General features: G+C 38.1%; 1 protein-coding gene across 2 annotated transcripts in view; it reads left to right on the top strand.

The window, feature by feature from the left end:
- The window catches only part of SATB2 (SATB homeobox 2), a 187,900-nt gene that overhangs the window by 59,719 nt on the left and 109,851 nt on the right, over positions 1-18,330 (top strand). For both annotated transcript variants that reach the window (XM_064586876.1, XM_045868283.3), the window contains exon 4: positions 17,983-18,109. In XM_064586876.1, coding sequence (XP_064442946.1) covers positions 17,983-18,109 — 127 coding nt within the window. The remainder of the gene's footprint in view (positions 1-17,982; positions 18,110-18,330) is intronic.

Here is an 18,330-nt window from a genome sequence, read left to right as displayed (position 1 = left end):
CTGCTCACAAGGCAGGTCCTTTTCATCCCTTGGGCCATTTTCCCTGACTACCTGATTATGCTTTGTCATAGCATCCTATTATTTTCATGCTTAGCACATGTTAAATTTTTAATGTCATCTTTGCTTGTTGGTTAGACCTAGTAGACTCCAAGTTTCATGAATGTAGGCACCAGGCTGATCTCGTTCACCACCCTGTACTAGTAGTACGTGGGTAAACACCCCATAAATGTTAAAACAAATGAATGAGTAAAAAAACGTAATGATACATTTGAAAGATAATATTAGTATTACACAGCTCTTTATGTTGAAAAGTGATGTATGGTATTTTGGGTCCAACAAAATACAACCGATTCAGTTCATTAAATCAGGCCTACACTCCTGGGCCTCTTTTTGCCTGCATATATTGCTATTTTTAATTCTGATGGACCCATTTATTAAATGTGACCAATCTAGATTTAGATCATCTATTAGAGATTTATTTTATCTCAAATGCTTATCTCAGGTATTTAAAATAGAAAGATTTAGGCAACATAACATAGTAGAAAGGATCTTGATATAGTAGAAAGAATGTGGGCTTTGGAGTCATAAAAACCTGAGTTTAAATAGTAGTTGCACTGTTTGTTAGCTGTGTAACTTGAGAAACTACTTAACCTTTTTGTCCCTCCCTGGTATTCTCATCTGCAAAATGTGATGATAACATCTACCTCGTTAATTTGTTGTGAAGATCAAAGGAGATAATATATGTTAAATCCTAGTGTTGTGCTTGGCACAAAATAGGCACTTCATTCCTGGATTTATTATCATTATTATAAGCTATGCACCTATAGCAAGTTGCTTAATCTTTTTCTGCTACTATTTCTTTATCTTTAAAATAGGGATAATTCTTACTTTATAGAAATAATTTGAGGATTAAGTAAGTGTATTGATGTAAGACACCTAGAGCAGCTCTATATGACTCATAGTTGACCCTCAATAAATGAATAAAGGCGATTAATAAAAATAATAGCATGAAAGAGTTGGTATCAAGTTAGAGGCAGTTTGGAGTCTTTAAATTCTGTTGATTCATTCACTACATATTTATTGGATGTCTATTTTATGCCAGGTGCTCAGTTTAGTGCTAGCAATATAAGGATGACTAAAAGGAAGCTCCATTGAGTAGACAGCAGTTTAATGGGGAAAGGAGATTTCACATGAACTGTAGTTATTTACTTCATGAATAAATACATTTGCAGTGAGGTTAATTCTTGGTGGTAGTTGGGTGGGGGTGTGGGTGGGAAGAGTGCTGTTCCTGCTGGAGGTATTGTTTGAGTTGGATCTCAGATGCTAAATAGGAGTTCTCCAAAGGGTAAGAGGTGCCATGATGTGGGGGTTGGGGAAGTGGGAATATGGGCTTTGGGGTCAGGCAAACCTGGCTTCAGGTATCCGCCATTTAACATTTTTGTGACCTTAGGCAAGTTATGTAGCCTAATCTAAAACAGAAACACTCATATTTATATCATAGGATTTTTGTGAAAATTAACATAATGAGGTGTCCAGTTTATAGTAAGAACTTAAAAATGTGGGTTCTTTGCAGTCACTAGAATTTTGTCCTTTTTTTCTATATATGGGAAATTATAAAATAACCTCCATTCTTAAGAGTCCATAATTATATGACCTTTCCTGGTCAAACATGATTTTTTTTTTTAACTCGGTTAAATCTTTTTTTTTTTAAGATTTTTTATTTATTTATTTTGAGAGAGAGAGAGCACAAGCAGAGGGAGAGGGAGAAGCAGACTCTCCGCTGAGCAGGGAGCCCGATGTGGGGCTCGATCCCAGGACCCCGAGATCATGACCTGAGCCAAAGGCAGACACTTAACCATCTGAGTCACCCAGGTGCCCCTACTTGGTTAAATCTTATCTATATCGTTGTCCTTAAAAGTTGAAAGATTGGCTATTCATCACCACTCAAGGTGTGTTAGAACAGTTACTTAGCTCTTTAGGAATTTCACTCTTACTGTCAGAAAATAAAGTCCTCCTGACTCTAATATTCTAAACAAAAAATCAGTCATTTGAAACTCTGTCATTGTGTTTATTCTTTATAATGTCAACAACATTGGCAACTTACTTTTGCTAGCAGTTTAGAATTTACTGAGAACCTGAATTCCTATTACCTCATTTAATGCCTTCAACAGTCCTTAAGATGGAGACAGTTGTGAGCTTATTTACAGGGAGGAGACTGAGAGGCACTACTGAGAGATAGGTGACTTGGTCTTCTGATTCTAACCCAGTACTTTCACTTGAAAGATTCCTACCTTTCTGTCTTGCCTGTCTTCAGATTGTGTCGTTCCTTCCACAGTGGCCAGCAGACACCCTCTCTTGTCTCGAATGCAACAGTTGTCTAGTTCCTCTATGGTCCAGGTTATGCAGCAGGCTCCTATGACCTAGCTTCCGTAGCTCGAGGAAAGCTGGTGCCTGCCTTTTGCTGATACTGATAGATTGGTAACTCTCAATCATTTCTTAATGTTCTACAATGGCGGGGCACCTGGGTGGCTCAGTCGTTAAGTGTCTGCCTTCGGCTCAGGTCATGATCCTGGGGTCCTGGGATCGAGCCCCGCATCGGGCTCTCTGCTCGGCCGGGAGCCTGCTTCTCCCTCTCCCACTCCCCCTGCTTGTGCTCCCTCTCTCGCTGTGTCTCTCTCTGTCAAATAAATAAATAAAATCTTAAAAAAAAAAAAAAGTTCTACAATGGCTTCTTACTTCCCTGTGAAGCAACTTCAGGATCCTCTTATCTTCCTCAAAACCACCTGGCATTCCTATTTTTTTGACTTTAATGACCTTAATACGTAGGATAAAGATACGGCTTCTCTGAGGTGGAACCATTTTCTTGTAACATCCTTGTGCTCCCTAGCATCCTGCTAAGCAGTTTCTTTATGTCTTTCTAGAGCAACAGAAACCAGAGTTCATCATGGCTCTCTTTTGAGACTTCCATGTTTACATTAACTCCGTTAAAAAAAAATTGTCTGATACACTTACCTTGGTGTGTTTATTCTTCTTTTCTAGAATTTGTGTAGCTTGCATTACCCACCATTCATTATTGCTGAGCTATCGTTCAGATTCACCCAGTCTTGAACGGAATGACTTTGATGATAAATTCCTAGGATATAAAGAGCACTGTCACTTTAAATTATACTATGAGCAGCAGAAACCAGTGTTTAGATGATAATGGTGATACTTAATATAACATTTTTCTCTGTTAGACAGATCAGAGGTTTACAAATAATTATTAGTCTTGGAATTTCTGTTAGCTGCAGCCTGTTTCCCAGAGCATATTTCCATTTAGCATGTCTTTACAAAATATAAGAACACTGAATTCAAATTCAAACTGATTTAAAATTGTACTATGGAGGATTGTGAAGATCTATTACAAGATATAAGACTTTTTTTTTAATTTTTCTTTTTTCTTTTCTTTTTAGCATTTGTGATCCCTGCCTACTCCTTTTCCTAGCACCTTTTATTTTGTTATCTTGGTTTCAGTTAATAGCCATTCAGGAAGATGGTTCATACAAAAAGAATGAAAATCAAGGCATGAAGGAAAATGTATGCACTACCATCTCCTTGTCTCTCCCTCTGAGATTTTATGTATGCTCCGCTTCAAAAAACCAGTTTAAAAATAAAAAAGATGAGGGCGGTTGCAATCTGCTTCATTTTATGCAGATTAGGTATGGCCCTCAGGCACCTGCCAAATTGCTAATATGGCCTTCGGTTGGGTCTGATTAGTGTGAACCCAGATCTTCTTTTCCATTAAAACAGAAATGTATTTGCTGGGAGTAAGTTAACAATAGAGGTGATATTTTCACTAACAACCATGGGTCAGGTTACACTTGGTCAGTGTCTCAGTGGAGATGAGGCAAACTAGCCTGGGCATTTATGATTTTCTCCACTCTCTGTTGGCTTCTTCTCCCTGAGGACTTCGGGCTTTCCTGAGACTGGTGAGACTGTGACTTCCCTTTGTGCTGTGGTGACTTTGAAAGGTCATTTTCTTCTGCATTCCAGATGCAAAACGTTATTGTTGCTTTTTGTAAAACATACCTGTAGGCCTTACATTTGCAAAAGCAAATACCTTAAATTGTCCAGAATGAATGTTTGTGTAAGGATACTCACTCTGGGCAATTGAATATTTGGATTATTGCAACAGTTATTTTGAATGCCCTGGGGTGAAACAGTAATTGTCTTCCAAAAAGATAATAGAGACAGCAAATATGGAAATCTCAAGCATCTCTTATGACTCTATTAGAGCAGATCTTGAGAAAATACTTTGATACTAATGACTGCATTTTGTAGGAAAAGCGTAAAAGGTTCATATGAACCAAGCAGGAACTGAAAATTCAAGAAGACAAAATTGGGGCTTTATCTCCGGGTTTGGGTGCATCAAGAGTTATAGAAAACAGAGTTATGTTTGTCAGTTGTCTAAAATCAAGCCCATATTGAAAATTGCTGGATATTTAACATGGTTAATAACTCATGTGAAGTCATTTTGTAACCCAGATTATTTTGCCAGTAGAGGGGCAAGAAACGTATGAAATAGTTGGACGAGGTCTACATACAGGCCAGCGAGAGGTCACTGTGCCCCAAAGTCAGTACCATAATAACTTGTTTACATGGGTTTGCTTCACATGGAGTGCTTTATGGATGAATGAAAGATTTGTTTTCAGGAGTCTTATTCTGGTTTATTATAAGCATTATTACATGCACCGCCCCAATCCAATATTTTGTGTCATCAAGTAATTCAGTAGCGGGGACAAGAATTGCAAAGCTCTTGCTTCTAATTTCTTTATTTTGCTTGACAAAATACAAATTAAATGCTAAAGCTATATGTCACATAGATGTGGTTGGGGAGGAAATTTGCAATCATTATTGGATTCATAGTTCTTAGAACATAATCATGTTTAAATGATATTATGCAAGCATTTTTCTTTTTTTTAGCATCTACTAAGTGTCAGTCAGAAGGCTAGGGCATTCAGATGAATTAGATAGTCCCTGACTGATTGAATATGACTGGTTTTGAGATGTTTCCAAGTGTATAAGAACCACAAATTGATAAATAAATGTCTGTGAGCATTTAACTTAAATAAGTTTAACTTACTGTGAATCATACCGAAAAGTATTATATTAGAACTTAAAAACTAATAACTTATTATTTGTTTATGGTATGACTTAAATTTAATGTGATAACTTGGTTAATCATTTAATTGGATAACTTGGGTGATTACTTTCTTCTAGTGTACTAACATAGCAATCCCATGGTTAACTAAACACACAGTTTTTTGATGAATAGTTATAAAGTGAATATAATAATACACTATTGAACAACTAAAAATGACTGCAAGCTGCAGCTGCCAGTCAGCCCCCACGATCAGCAGGGTAAGCAACTGACGCATCTACAACTGTTCCATATCCGGATAGCCATTATGTTTTTCATGTTCAGTACAGTATTCAGTAAGTTGCATGAGATTTTCAACATTATTATAAAATAGGTTTTTTGTTAGGTGATTTTGCCCAACTGTAGGCTAATGTAAGCATTCTGAGCACATTTACGGTAGGCTAGGCTAAGCTATGATGTTTGGTAGGGTAGGTGTTTTAAAGGCATTTTCAACTTAGAATATTTTCAACTTATGATACGTTTGTCAGGACATAACCCCATTGTAAATCGAGGAAGATCTGTACAAATGTATCTTTAAGGAGAGGAAATTACTTATTTGTGGAGGCATATAAACAATTTATTTCTTCTGTTTGGTCTATGGAAGTGCAAAATTGATCTGAGAGTATCTTGTGCTAACGCTTGTGTTATTGTTTTTCATTAACATAAAAGAATCCCTGGGGAAGTTAGTCTTAGCTAATAATTTTAGTGTAAAGAAGTAATGAACATAATTATATTTATTCAAGTAGTAGTCCATTAGTAGTCTGTAGGCACCAGCTTTCGTTATTTTAGTAAGAAGTACAGTTGGCAAAATGATATTCAGTTAGAAAAAGTCCTGATTGAGCCACGTTCCCTTTTTTGGTTGATGTGAAAGCCATTGTTGTTTCGTTCACCAACTGGCAGACCTTCAGTTATCCTGAATTTAGAAGTTGTTTACTATACTTTGAAAGTTTAAAAATGAGCCCTCCCTGAGAAACAAAAAGCTGGGTGCTTGCCATTTTTTTAGTAGAAAAGTAGAATTTTAATGAAAGAAAAATCAACCCACCAATTCAATGTTGAGTTTATTTTCACAGTTTTGAAGGCTTAATGTGTGTTTAAAATGACAGTAATCAAAACCACCATTACTGGGCCCCAAAGTATTCGGGTAGTGTTTTGATTTAGAATGTCAGAGTTACAAGCGGGAGATCATCAATAAGTCTCTGGGGGTGACATGGATTCCATGAGAAAGTTTGATTTGAGGCTTTTAGCCCCTCAGGCCTTTCTTTGTTTGTGCCTTCAGCAGCTGTCTAGAATATCTCTTGTGCTGGTCTTCCTGTATATCCAAGGTGCTAAGAGTGTAGGAGCTCATTTTTCTGCTTGTTGGGGGTTAGCAGGATGCTGGGGACAGAGTCTTGGTAGGGAACATCAGGTGAACCTGCAAAGTAACCTAGTGCTGCCCATGGGTTATGGCAGAGTGGCCCACCCTCCTTCCCTTCTTTCTTCCCTCCCCCTATCCTTCTTCCTTCCTGGCTTCCTACCTCCCTTCCTACCTTTTATCTATACATCCATCCATCTCTGGGATGCTTTGCAGTAGAAGGCATGTGGTGAGATGCAGTTCCTAACACCTCTCAGATTGCAGTCTTTCCTAAAGATGGCAAAATGGAGGCTCAGAGAGATTAAGTGACTTGCTCTAGATTCTTTTGATTACATCAGATGACTTGCCATAGTAGCCAGTGACATTTTAGAAGATTCATGTTTTTGCTTAAGTAAAGGAAACTTTCCCTTAAAAGCATTCTAAAAAAATGCAAAGCTTACCTCTTTTATGTTAACTTACAATTCATGAATACCAGCATGTGTTTATACAATGCTTTATAATTTTGAGTATTTAGCTCATGTTTTATTATAATTACCATTTTGAGTCAGACAGGGGAATTTTTTTTTGTTATTGGTGGCGGTGTTTTTATTGTTTTTGCTTTTAAATCCCCATTTTATGGAAGAGAAAATAGGGGCCCAGAGAAGTTAAATGGGTAGCCTATAGGTGCAAGCTACAGCTGACAGGGGGCAGATCTAAGACCAACCCTAAATATCCTGATTCTCGGGTCTGCTGCTCTTTTAGACAAAGTGGCTTTCTTGTTATGTGACTCTCACACACACACACACACACACACACACACACACACACACTGTATTTTAAGTCTCCTTATGCTTATGGGGCTGTAGCTAGTGTTGTATAAAGCAGTTAATGACGTGGCCCTTGCTTTCTGGTGGTATATAGTCTAAGTAAAGTAAAGAGTTTCGGAGTTTATGTATATATGGGGAACCATTTTTTTTTCCTGCTTTTACCTATTTAGCCTATGCCAATCCTGCAAATTTAAAAAGAAACAGTTACAGTGCACTCCTGACCCCATTTTTCTTCTTACATGCCATAACTTTCTCCTTTCTCTTCACTTACTGTACTTGACAAATATGTGAATATTTGCTGGTGAGTCGGAAAAAAGGAACCCGGGATTCTTGTGGTCTCTTTGCCCTTCTCTTGAAAGTCAAAGGATTGATTTTTTTTCCCCTACTACAGGTCTTCATTTTTATTATTATTTTTTATTATTTATTTTTATTTTTTTTAAAGATTTTATTTATTTATTTGAGAGAGAGAGAATGAGAGACAGAGAGCATGAGAAGGAGGAAGGTCAGAGGGAGAAGCAGACTCCCTGCTGAGCAGGGAGCCCGATGCGGGACTCGATCCCAGGACTACGGGATCATGACCTGAGCCGAAGGCAGTCGCTTAACCAACTGAACCACCCAGGCGCCCCAGGTCTTCATTTTTATACTGGGCAACTTGGGCAGTGCTTCTCAAACTTGGTTCATCCTTAGCATCTTCTGGGATCTACCCCTGGAGCTTTATGTTCCAGAAGTCAGGGTAGGGCTCATGACTGTTCTAGGGATGAATTTGGAACCCATTCACTTCATCTGACCACTCTCAACAGCATAGTCCTCACTAAACTGCAAAGTCCTGGAAATGGGAGGAAAAAATAATCCATTTTTGACCTTCCCCTATCCTCCAGATCATCTCCAGCTGTTCAGCCCAGCTACCATGGGATAACTAGACATCTTGTCAAAAATGATTGCTAGGTGTCTACCAGAGTTCAGTTGCCCATTGATGTCTATGGCATTTTTCTAACATGGCTGAATATTTTAGGGGGCTCAGATAGACTGTTGTCATTATTCATCACCAGTGGTTATGTTGTGGCTACATATCTACCTCTGTTTCAATTCAAAAACATTTGCCTAATGAGCAAGCACCTATGTGTTGGACCCTTGGCTTCTATATCATAGCCATTAAAATGGTAGTGCCATATTTAGAAGTGTGGTTTGCTGTACATTTCCCCCAAAAATGGAAATCAAGGAATTTTCAGAACTTCTTTCAAGGGGAGCTCTCTGAAACTTGTAAACTGTGTACATTATTAGATGCAATTGTAGAGTATGTATGAAGATGTATTGAAAGCAAAAATTATTAAAATGTTCTTAAAGGAACCCCAAACAAAACAAAAGGAAACAAAACAAAACACCTCCAAACCAAAAGCAGTTGCCATTTTTTTTTTTTTTTTAAGATTTTATTTATTTATTTGACACAGAGAGAGAGACAGCGAGAGAGGGAACACAAGCAGGGCGAGTGGGAGAGGGAGAAGCAGGCTTCCCGCCAAGCAGGGAGCCCGATGCGGGGCTCGATCCCAGGACCCTGGGATCATGACCAGAGCCGAAGGCAGATGCTTAACAACTGAGCCACCCAGGCACCCCACAGTTGCCATTTTGTAATAGTTACAGCCATATTTGCTTCCATGTCTTACAGTTTTTTAACAAATTACTGTGAAATCAGATTAGTTGGCACAGGAATAAAAATGTACAACATAAATGAGTATACTTTTTGCCTGCATATTATATGGCAACATTTTCTTTGATAATCAACATGCCATCATAATATTGCCCTTAAGATCAGATATTATGTAACCTTAAATTATAAGAAACAGAATATGCCTGAGGGACAATTCTGGAATATATAATGGGAGCATGCAGTTGATAGGGTTTCCAAGGGTCTTTTTTCTTTTTTAATTTTTTTTTATTGTTAGGGTCTTAAGCCCATTGATGGAGTTATGTACCTGGAAAGCTAGGTCATCAGGAAAACTTACTGCAACATTGGAGCTCCAATCTGAAAAGAATACATGTAATTAATTAGGATGGGAAATATGTGCAGCAACTGTATTTTTAGATCTTCAGTGGATACTTCTTACCCCAGAGGATGCAGAAACACTGGCTAAACATAAGTTATGAATAGCATCTGCTAGAATGTGGCAAAGTATGTTTAAAAGAGTATACTTTTTCCCTTGTGTCTTTGATTATTGAAGATATTTTAGGGGGACAAATGCTAGAGAGAAATCTTTTTATGCAAATGTATTTCTGAATAGAAAGGAGGAAAAAAAGGAGAAGTTTGTGTTACCTGCCAAAATTAATCCTGTAATTTGAAACTCTTTTAGATAGTGATTAAACTGAGAACAATAATAAGAAAATATATTCCAGATGAAATAATTTTTAACCAGTGTCAGAAGCTTAGAACTGATCCCAAATAATTTCTCATAACACTTTTCTTTCTCATTTGTCCTCTTTCCCCATGTAATAGTTTTGAATGGCACTCTTATGAAACAAATAACTAAATGCCAACCATATTTTTTTCATATCCTGACCAATATTTTGGCTGTTTTTCAGAAGAATTGGAATTTTGAAAATTAAATAAAGGTTTTTAAAATACCAACTTCAGAAAGTTTTATTTAATTTGTGGAATAATTTTGTTCTCTCTCTCTGTTTTTTTTTTTAATAGGGTCTTTATTAATTTAGTCTAGTTACTTAGTGCTTATATTAAATAATCTAATAAAAGTCAGGGTTATAACATAACGTTTCCCAAATGTGAAGCAGCGTCTATTACATGAGACAAAATCTTTATGCTGCAAAATGTAAAAACCATGTATAGAATTACAAGGCACCAAATGGTACTGTATATATTTTTTAAGTAGAATGTTTCTGTAGCACAAGGGGGTCAGAAAAGATTGGTAGACAGCTATATCTCAATATAGTTTATTCAGAAAGTGCTCTGAAATTCACATTTCAGTCTTTTTTAAAAATAAACTCTACCCCCAATGTGGGGCTCAAACTCATGGCCCCAAGATCAAGAGTCACATGCTCTACTGACTGAGCCAGGCAGGCGCTCCGTATTTCAGTTTTTTAATGCTAATGATATTCCTGATAATACTATCTCCTGAAAGATACAGGTATTATTTAAGAATAAAAGTTAATGTTATTAAAGAATAAAAAAAAAAACCACCTTGTTTGTGTTTGTCAAAAATACCTGAATTGTTGCAGGTGAGCATGCTGTGTGTGGTGTGTGTGTGTCTGTTGATTTTTAGATAAATTTATCTAACAGTATGGCTTCAACATTTATTCTGAATCATTGAATTATTTATTTTTGTCTGTTGATTTCTTTTGTATTGTTATAAACATAGGATTAAGTGTATTGTAAGTTCCCAGACAAGTGTGTTTTGAGGTTTCATAAATTCACATAAGTTATAATGGCACCTGAATAATGTAAAATGCCAGAAGAATGCTATTTCATTTTCTATTTACTTTTACCCCAATACAAAACATTTGAAATATAGTCTTTAAAATCAGAGCAGAGTGGCGCCTGGGTGGCTCAGTCGGTTAAGTGTCTGCCTTCGGCTCAGGTCATGATCCCAGGGTCCAGACAAACCTGTTTGGGATCGAGCCCTGCATCAGGCTCCTTGCTTAGCAGGGAACCCACTTCTCCCTCTCTTGCTCCCCTTGCTTGTGCGCTCTCTCTCTCTGAAATAAATAAATAAATAAATAAATAAATAAATAAATAAATAAATAAATCTTTAAAAATAAAATAAAATCAGAGCAAAAGCTGTAGAAGAGTCCCACTAAGTTTTATTGGGGTATGGGAAAGCGATGCCTGAAAGAAGACCTGGATACTTTAGAAACCATCTCTGTTTTGCCTCTTTTCTCTTTCCTCATTGAGAAGTCACCCCCACCACAGGTTTAACAATAATAACTACAATTTATGCCTTTCTGCTGCTAAAGTTTGATGATATACCACAGTCAGGCCCAAGTTAGAAACCCAGGCTGTTATTATGTACCGCTGGGTAGTGATTTCATGTGAACTGATTTATGGCTAAATAATTCTATGTTCTTATTATATGGGACAGACAATTTTTAATTTCTTTAACAAAGCATAGCTGAACAACAGAAAATTTTATGCTATCCCATAGGGACACAGTCACTGAAGGAGGATAAACTGATGCAATCAACGTCATGAGTTCTCCCGTTTCTACAAGGGGCCCCGTCAGCAGTTGGTGTATTGCGGAAATAATACCGTGAACCAGAAGCCCCAAGGCTTAGTTCTGAGGTTGGGGTTTTTTATTGATACTCCTTTGCTAAGATCTTTTGCAGGGAGTTATGAGGTATATAAACCCCAGCCTTTGTCTCATTTTTTTTTTTTTTTTTCTCTCCCCAGGCTGGGTTTTCACTTTGCTTTGAAAATTAATGTTAAAATGCACCTGGAATAAAAGAAAGTTATTTATTGAGCTGTATTATAAGAATACTGCTGATATATTGCTAGCTTCCTGTACCTGTCTCACAGATTGATTTGTGGGCTTTATTCTATAGTACACCCAATATATACCTATATTATCAGCATGTATCTATATGCCATGGCAAACCGTGAGAATTATTCTCACGTACTTCCCAGGCAATTTGTTGCAGGTCTTCATGAAGTAAATGTTTGTCATTTTTAAGGCACAGGGAGTAAATGCTGTCATTTTGGTTTAAGAGTGGTTTCACTACTATATATATATAGAGAGAGAGAGAGAGTAGTAATAAGCTTCTCTACTCATTTGCGAGCTCCATAATTACAGGGATAGTGTGTATAAGTGTTATCTTTGCATCTTAGTGAATTGTGCTAGAGAAACAAAAGAAAAATTTGTTGAATGGATGATTAGTGCTTAATACAGTCTTTCTATTTTATTGATTATATTGTATTATCACATTTTATTTTATCCCCAGAAGTGATTGACTTTCTAAAAACTTGAATCAAATATTGATGAACTATATTGTGTGTTATCACCTCTCTCTTTTCATATAGTTAGAGGTAAATAATACTAATGGTATGAATTACATATCTACAGGAATAATATTTGATTTCCTTGAGATAGTTTACAAACTGATAGAAATAACAAACATGAACACAAACCACTTTCTTGAGATTTCTTTTTGTGATTTGTCAACTCTTTGACTCTGGCAGAATACTGCATTGAGAGAGTAAAAAACTGGTTTCCATTACTGCATGTTTTTAATTTTAGACAAAAATTGCCTCCATTCCCAACCTAATTTTACATCGGTAATGAGAAATTTACCTACAATTGCATTTTGTTATTTGGTCTAAAGGCATTACACAAAGAGTGCATATAGGTCCTTTGTATTTTAGCAAACAGGTTTGTCTGGATAGAAACAGTTTTATTTATATTGTGCTCGATTCAGTCATGTTAACATTTTTATGAATTTAAAACCCCAAATAAAGTCCCATAATCTGTGATTCAGAGACCTTGAAACTGCATCTGTAATAGTCCTCAGCACCAGGCATTTTGTAAATGTTTGCAGATGATAAATTCCTTGGAAATAGGAAAGACGATTTGGGAAGTGTTTATCTGAAGTGGCACTGTTGTGGGAGATCATTTTTTTCTAGAGAAGTCTCAAGTGTAGCTGGCTTTTCAGTCTTTTGGGCCTGTCACCTGTTTGCTCATTGGTCTCCTACATTCCATTGTTTAAATATCAAGACCCTGTCTCATGTGTGACTGTGGATGAGCCATGACCAGTCTCTCCAGAGGCCCTTTTGTGGTTGAGCATTGGCACATGAGCAGAGCTGAGAAGAAAGGTTTTTGGTCCAGTAGCTAGAAAACTTGCCTGGCTGTCATCAACTGATGTGCTTGAAGAGGCGCTCTTCAGCTCACTTCCAGGTAGAATACTGATGCCTTGCTCTCCTCCTGAGGCTGAACTAATGCTTTGGGGGAAACACGCGCGCACACGCACACACACACACACACACACACACTTCACAAACTGTAAAGTAACATAAAGGGGTATTGTGATAAAGTAAGTTCTTTATAAGATACACAGACTGACCAAGAATATTTCCTGCAATGCTACGTAGGGAAAAGGCTGGGTTGATCAGGGTTGGAATTATTTTCAGGGAGATTTTGAAGAATATGTACCATTTCTAGAAGTGAATGTTGGGGATCAGTATTTCACAGTGAGAGTGTGAAGTGTATTCAGGGAAGAAATGGGACTTGTCATTTATTGAGCATTTACTGTGTGCCTGGCTGGGCTTGAGCTGTGTGTGTACATGCACGTAGTACTATCTAATGTAATCATTAGTTTTTCACTTTTCAGATAGCAGTTGTAAAGCCTACTCATAAAGTGTGAGGGTTGAAAATTCTATTTGTATACTTAAGAGTTAGGCTGTTTATATTGAGGTTTCTCCAGCACTGCAAGTCAGATCTCCCCAGCCGGCCCATAGCCTGTTCTTCCTGGACTGTAACATTTGGTGGGAGTGTATCCCTCTGTGGAGGGAGCGAGGAGGAGGCTGTTAATGGTTATATTTAGACACACCTGTCTGGATTTCTCAGCTCGTTTTCCCCCCTTAGAATGTTGCCTTCTTTTAATCCACCTGCATTCACTGGAGGTTAATCTCCCTATCACTTCACTTTGGTGGTGTTACATCTACACTAAAAAACTCCCCAGGATCTATTTCCACCCCTTAATGTTTACTGAGATTCATTTGGGTCAATCCTAGTGCTAAATTCTCATTCTCGTTTAAAGCCTCATGACACCCCTCAAGGGTAGGCATTGTTTTTAGCCCCATTTTACAGATAATGGAAACAGAGACTTGGAGAGATGACACAACTCCCCCAAAGTCTGACAGCTACCAAGCAGAGGAGGCTGCACTCCAGGCCTCACCCCTGACCTCTGACCCAGTGTGCTTCTGAGTCGGGCATTCAGGGCCTTCCAAAGTTGGAGCCAGGCTCTTTTCTAATCTTCTGTGCTTTGCACTTGAACCACTGTGACTTACAGGATACTAAGAAGAGTGAGAGCATGGTATTTGAAGTGAATCTGGGTTTAGTTATTGCCTTGGTGGTACCACTGAAGGTAATGCAACCCTTCTGAACTTCCATTTCCTCTTGGAAAGAGTTGAAAATAGATATCTAGGCGGTGAAAGTCCAGTGGAGAATTGGACATGCACTTCTGGTACATCTGGTGGTGCTTTAAAAAAATGAGAGACTGAAGGGAATGAGACTGTTGTCATGTTTTTGTTACTTTTAAAGTAGGGGAGATCTGAACCTACTTCTAGGTGAAAGGAAGGGAGGCACCAAAGGGCAAGGATGGAAGAGATGAATGGGGAGGAGGCAGCGGGGAGGTCTTGGGAGGCGAGGGAGAGACAACTGATGTGCAGTTCTCCTTTTTGATTTAAAATAATGAGGGCCTTTTACAGGCACATGACCCAATTAAAGATTGAAAGATAATGAAGTCATTAAAAAAAAAACGAAAAAACTTGAGTCATAAGTTGACTATGTCTTTTTTAAAAGAAGCATTAAAAATGTCTAAATAATTGCTGTAAACAGCTAATTGTTGAGATTAATTATATCCGGGCTCTGTACTAAGGGCTTTACATTTAATCTGCACAATATTCCAATGAGGTCAATACTTTTACTGTTCCATTTTTTAGAGAGAGGATTGAGGTATGGAGAAATTAAGTCACTTTCTGGGGTTACATGGTAAGTGGAGGAGCCAGGGTGTGAACAGAGGCAATTTCACTTGGAAGCCTGCATTCTTAGTCACTATGTTATAGTGCTTCCCAGTTTGATTTCCTCAATTAACATTTGACTTCTAGCCCAAGTAATATTTTTGTCTGTTTTGTGTTGGGGAAGGAAGACTGTATCTAAGGGATGCATTTCCAAAGACGGTTCATGCATTAGACAAAGACCATGTTTGGAGGAAAGGCTTTTAAAAAAGAGTTACATCATGTCCCTGCCTGGCTGGAGGAGAGCAGTCTTCTAGACATAGCTGTCCTAGCAGATGTTGCACCTGCAGACCCTGGTAGATAGAAGAGCAAAGAAAGTGACTTCCAGGACCATGCAGGTTATTCAATATGGTGTGAAAAAGCAAAAGCACATGCCACTTCCCATTGCCTGAAAATAGCATGTGTCAGCAGCTCTCTTCCAAGATGTAGAAACCAACCTGTAGCAGCTGCTCTCTGTGGAGGTATTAAGTGTTGTGAAGACACCTGTGTGTGTCTCATTCCAGCCCAGACAAGTCTCCTTCCAGCTCATCAAGGTGGGGAGAGAATTGACCTAAATGGAGATTACTGTTTTCCAGTAGAGTGATTTGTCGGTCATTTCCTGCAGAGATCCCTCCCCCGATACCCTTTTTTGTATTGAGATATAATTTATGTACAGTAAAATGTATGCATTTTAAGTGTTGCATTTGATGAATTTGACAATTTTTATGCCCATGCAACCAGCAGCCAAAACAAGAAAATCCCTTTACATTTCTTTCCAGTCAGTTGCCCCTGCTGTCCAGAGGTACCCACTTTCTGACTTCAGTCCCCATAGATTAGTACTGTAGTCTTGCCTGTTCTTGTATTTTATATAAATTAAATCCTGCAGAGATCCTCTGTTGTGTCTGATTGCAGTGTGGTCTATTCCTACAGCGGAACACTACTCAGCAATAAAAAGGAAAGAGCAGTGACCCACAGACACACAGCAGCTTGGGGGAACCTCCTTGAGCATTGTGCTTGGCAGTTGGCAGGAGTCGTGGGCTTCATGTTACCTTTGTATTCTTCGTCACCAAAATGACCCACACAGTCGACTTCTTCTACTTGTCTGTCATAGGGTGCAGGGTGCAATTGCTGACTTCACTTTTCCCTCCTTCCAATCTCTTATAATGAAATATACCATGTTTTTAGAATATGGCCGATTTATACTCAACGGGCTATCATGATAATGATTTTTTTAAAGGAATTTAAAATTATATAGTGATTTTTTTAAAAAAAGGAAATATGTTAGACACATTATATGTTATCTTTTTTAGTAATTTTCAAAGATCAGAAGGAGTCAAAGAAGCAAGACAGCAGATCCAGCCTCTCCCCAGGTGGCTGTCCAGTGGGCCCTGGATGTTCATTTCACGGCTACTTTATGCTGCGTTGCTGTGCACTTTTCATTGTCATGAGAGAGAATGTTAGCAAAACTATCCCCACAAGAAAACAGCTTTTCTTGGCAAGTGAAATGTGACTTAAGGAGCCAGAACTGGAGACATACGGTACTATGAATGAGAGCTGTGTTACTTTATTGGATCTGAGTCCAGGCACTATTTATACTGCAGCATATTCAGCACCAGATTGTTAAATCTTAATACTGAAACAGTGCATCATTTTAATATTTTTGTTCTGTTTATTCCCTGTTTTCAAGCATTATGTCAAGCATTGCGCATTCATTTATTTCATCTTGGACAGGACGTGCCCTGACCAGAAAGTTCATTTCCTATTATTGGAATTTTACTCGATAGCTATAAAGCATTATTTTGTGAAGCTTTTAGAAGTTCACTTGGGTATACAGGTGTTCTCTCTCTTTGACAATAAAAAATATTTTGAAAAAACAGTGTAGTTGGACTCACCTGTATTGTCAAAAAAAGATTCTGTTCCTTTTCTTTCACTAAAACAGCTGTTTCTTATGTGTGACAATTTCTGACATCTTGGGGACTGTTGGGTTTTTCATTGCATACAAATAAAATTTTTGTTACAGTGTTTTCGAATGGGTTTTTCTTTATTTTTCTTCATCAACGTTACATGTGCCCTTATGCACCAGATAAGGTGGGTCCATCTTATGAATAAGTTAGCATTTTCATCATGTTTTGCTGAAGCTGTCCCACGAATCTTCTTGTCACAAGGGTATTCCTAAAGTCACTGCTCTATGTAGCCCAAGTTTGACCAGGATTTTTATTCTCTCTCCATTGTCATGCATGTTTACCATATGCAGCAGGAAACCCACAGAGAAATGGTACCATTGTCACTCTAAAAAGAGCAGAGGAATAAAATTTAAAAAAAAAGGAAGTTGAAGGCATCTCTGCTATTTCTGATCTATGGTCAGTCATTGTGCTATTGGAAAATAACCCCTCTGCCTGGTGAAACACGAATCTGGAAGTGAACTCGAACTGCTTCATCAGCTCCAAATGCTGTTTGCACTGGGGATCACACCACAGTCAGGATGTGACTGTGTGTGTGCTGAGCCCACACACAGGAATTTTCTTGTACAATTCAAAACCAAATCTTATATTTACTTAAGGCTTGCTTTTTTTTTTTTTTTTTTTGTTCTATGAAATCAGCAGTCCGGTATATTTAGCATCAGTCTTAAGTTAGAATGTGAAACAAGACTTTGGGGGAAGGAAGTATCCGTATGGTTTTCTAAGTAATTTAAGAAACAGGAAAACATAAAAGAACTGATTGTCCGTGATTAAACCTCATCCTTTCATTCCCATCTTCCTGTATAGTTAACTTAACTGTCAGCCAGAAAGAAATAGGTTATTGCACCGGGTTGTAAAATATCTCTGAATGGGCCTTGGATGTTGACTATGGAATGACCTTCTGAACACTGAACAAACAATGAGAAGGTTTAATAAATAGCAGAAATGTGTTTACTGTGTTTTTCTTCTCTTTGCAGGAATAATCAAGCTGGGGAGGTGGAACCCTCTGCCCCTCAGCTACGTGACAGATGCACCCGACGCCACGGTGGCCGACATGCTCCAGGATGTCTATCATGTCGTGACGTTGAAAATCCAATTACAAAGGTGGGTGTCTCTGAACATCTGCCCTTCCTTACTCGAGGAGCTGCTCCATGGGTCAGAGTTGCTGCTGACATTAGAACGTCCTGTCTTTGTTAATTTCTAGACATGGATGAAATGAAAAAAAAATTAGAAAGGGAGAGAGAGCAGGGAAGGAGGGACACTTCACCAGGCATCTTTATAGTCCACATTCCAACTGTTTTATGTTTTGTTTTCAGAAGCAGTGA

The sequence above is a fragment of the Mirounga angustirostris genome, unplaced genomic scaffold, assembly GCF_029215605.1.
Source record: "Mirounga angustirostris isolate CCGP_5_RB_7025 unplaced genomic scaffold, mMirAng1.0.hap1 SCAF_3, whole genome shotgun sequence".
NCBI classification, from domain to species: Eukaryota; Metazoa; Chordata; class Mammalia; order Carnivora; family Phocidae; genus Mirounga; species Mirounga angustirostris.
This window is presented reverse-complemented; position numbering and strand designations above follow the sequence as displayed.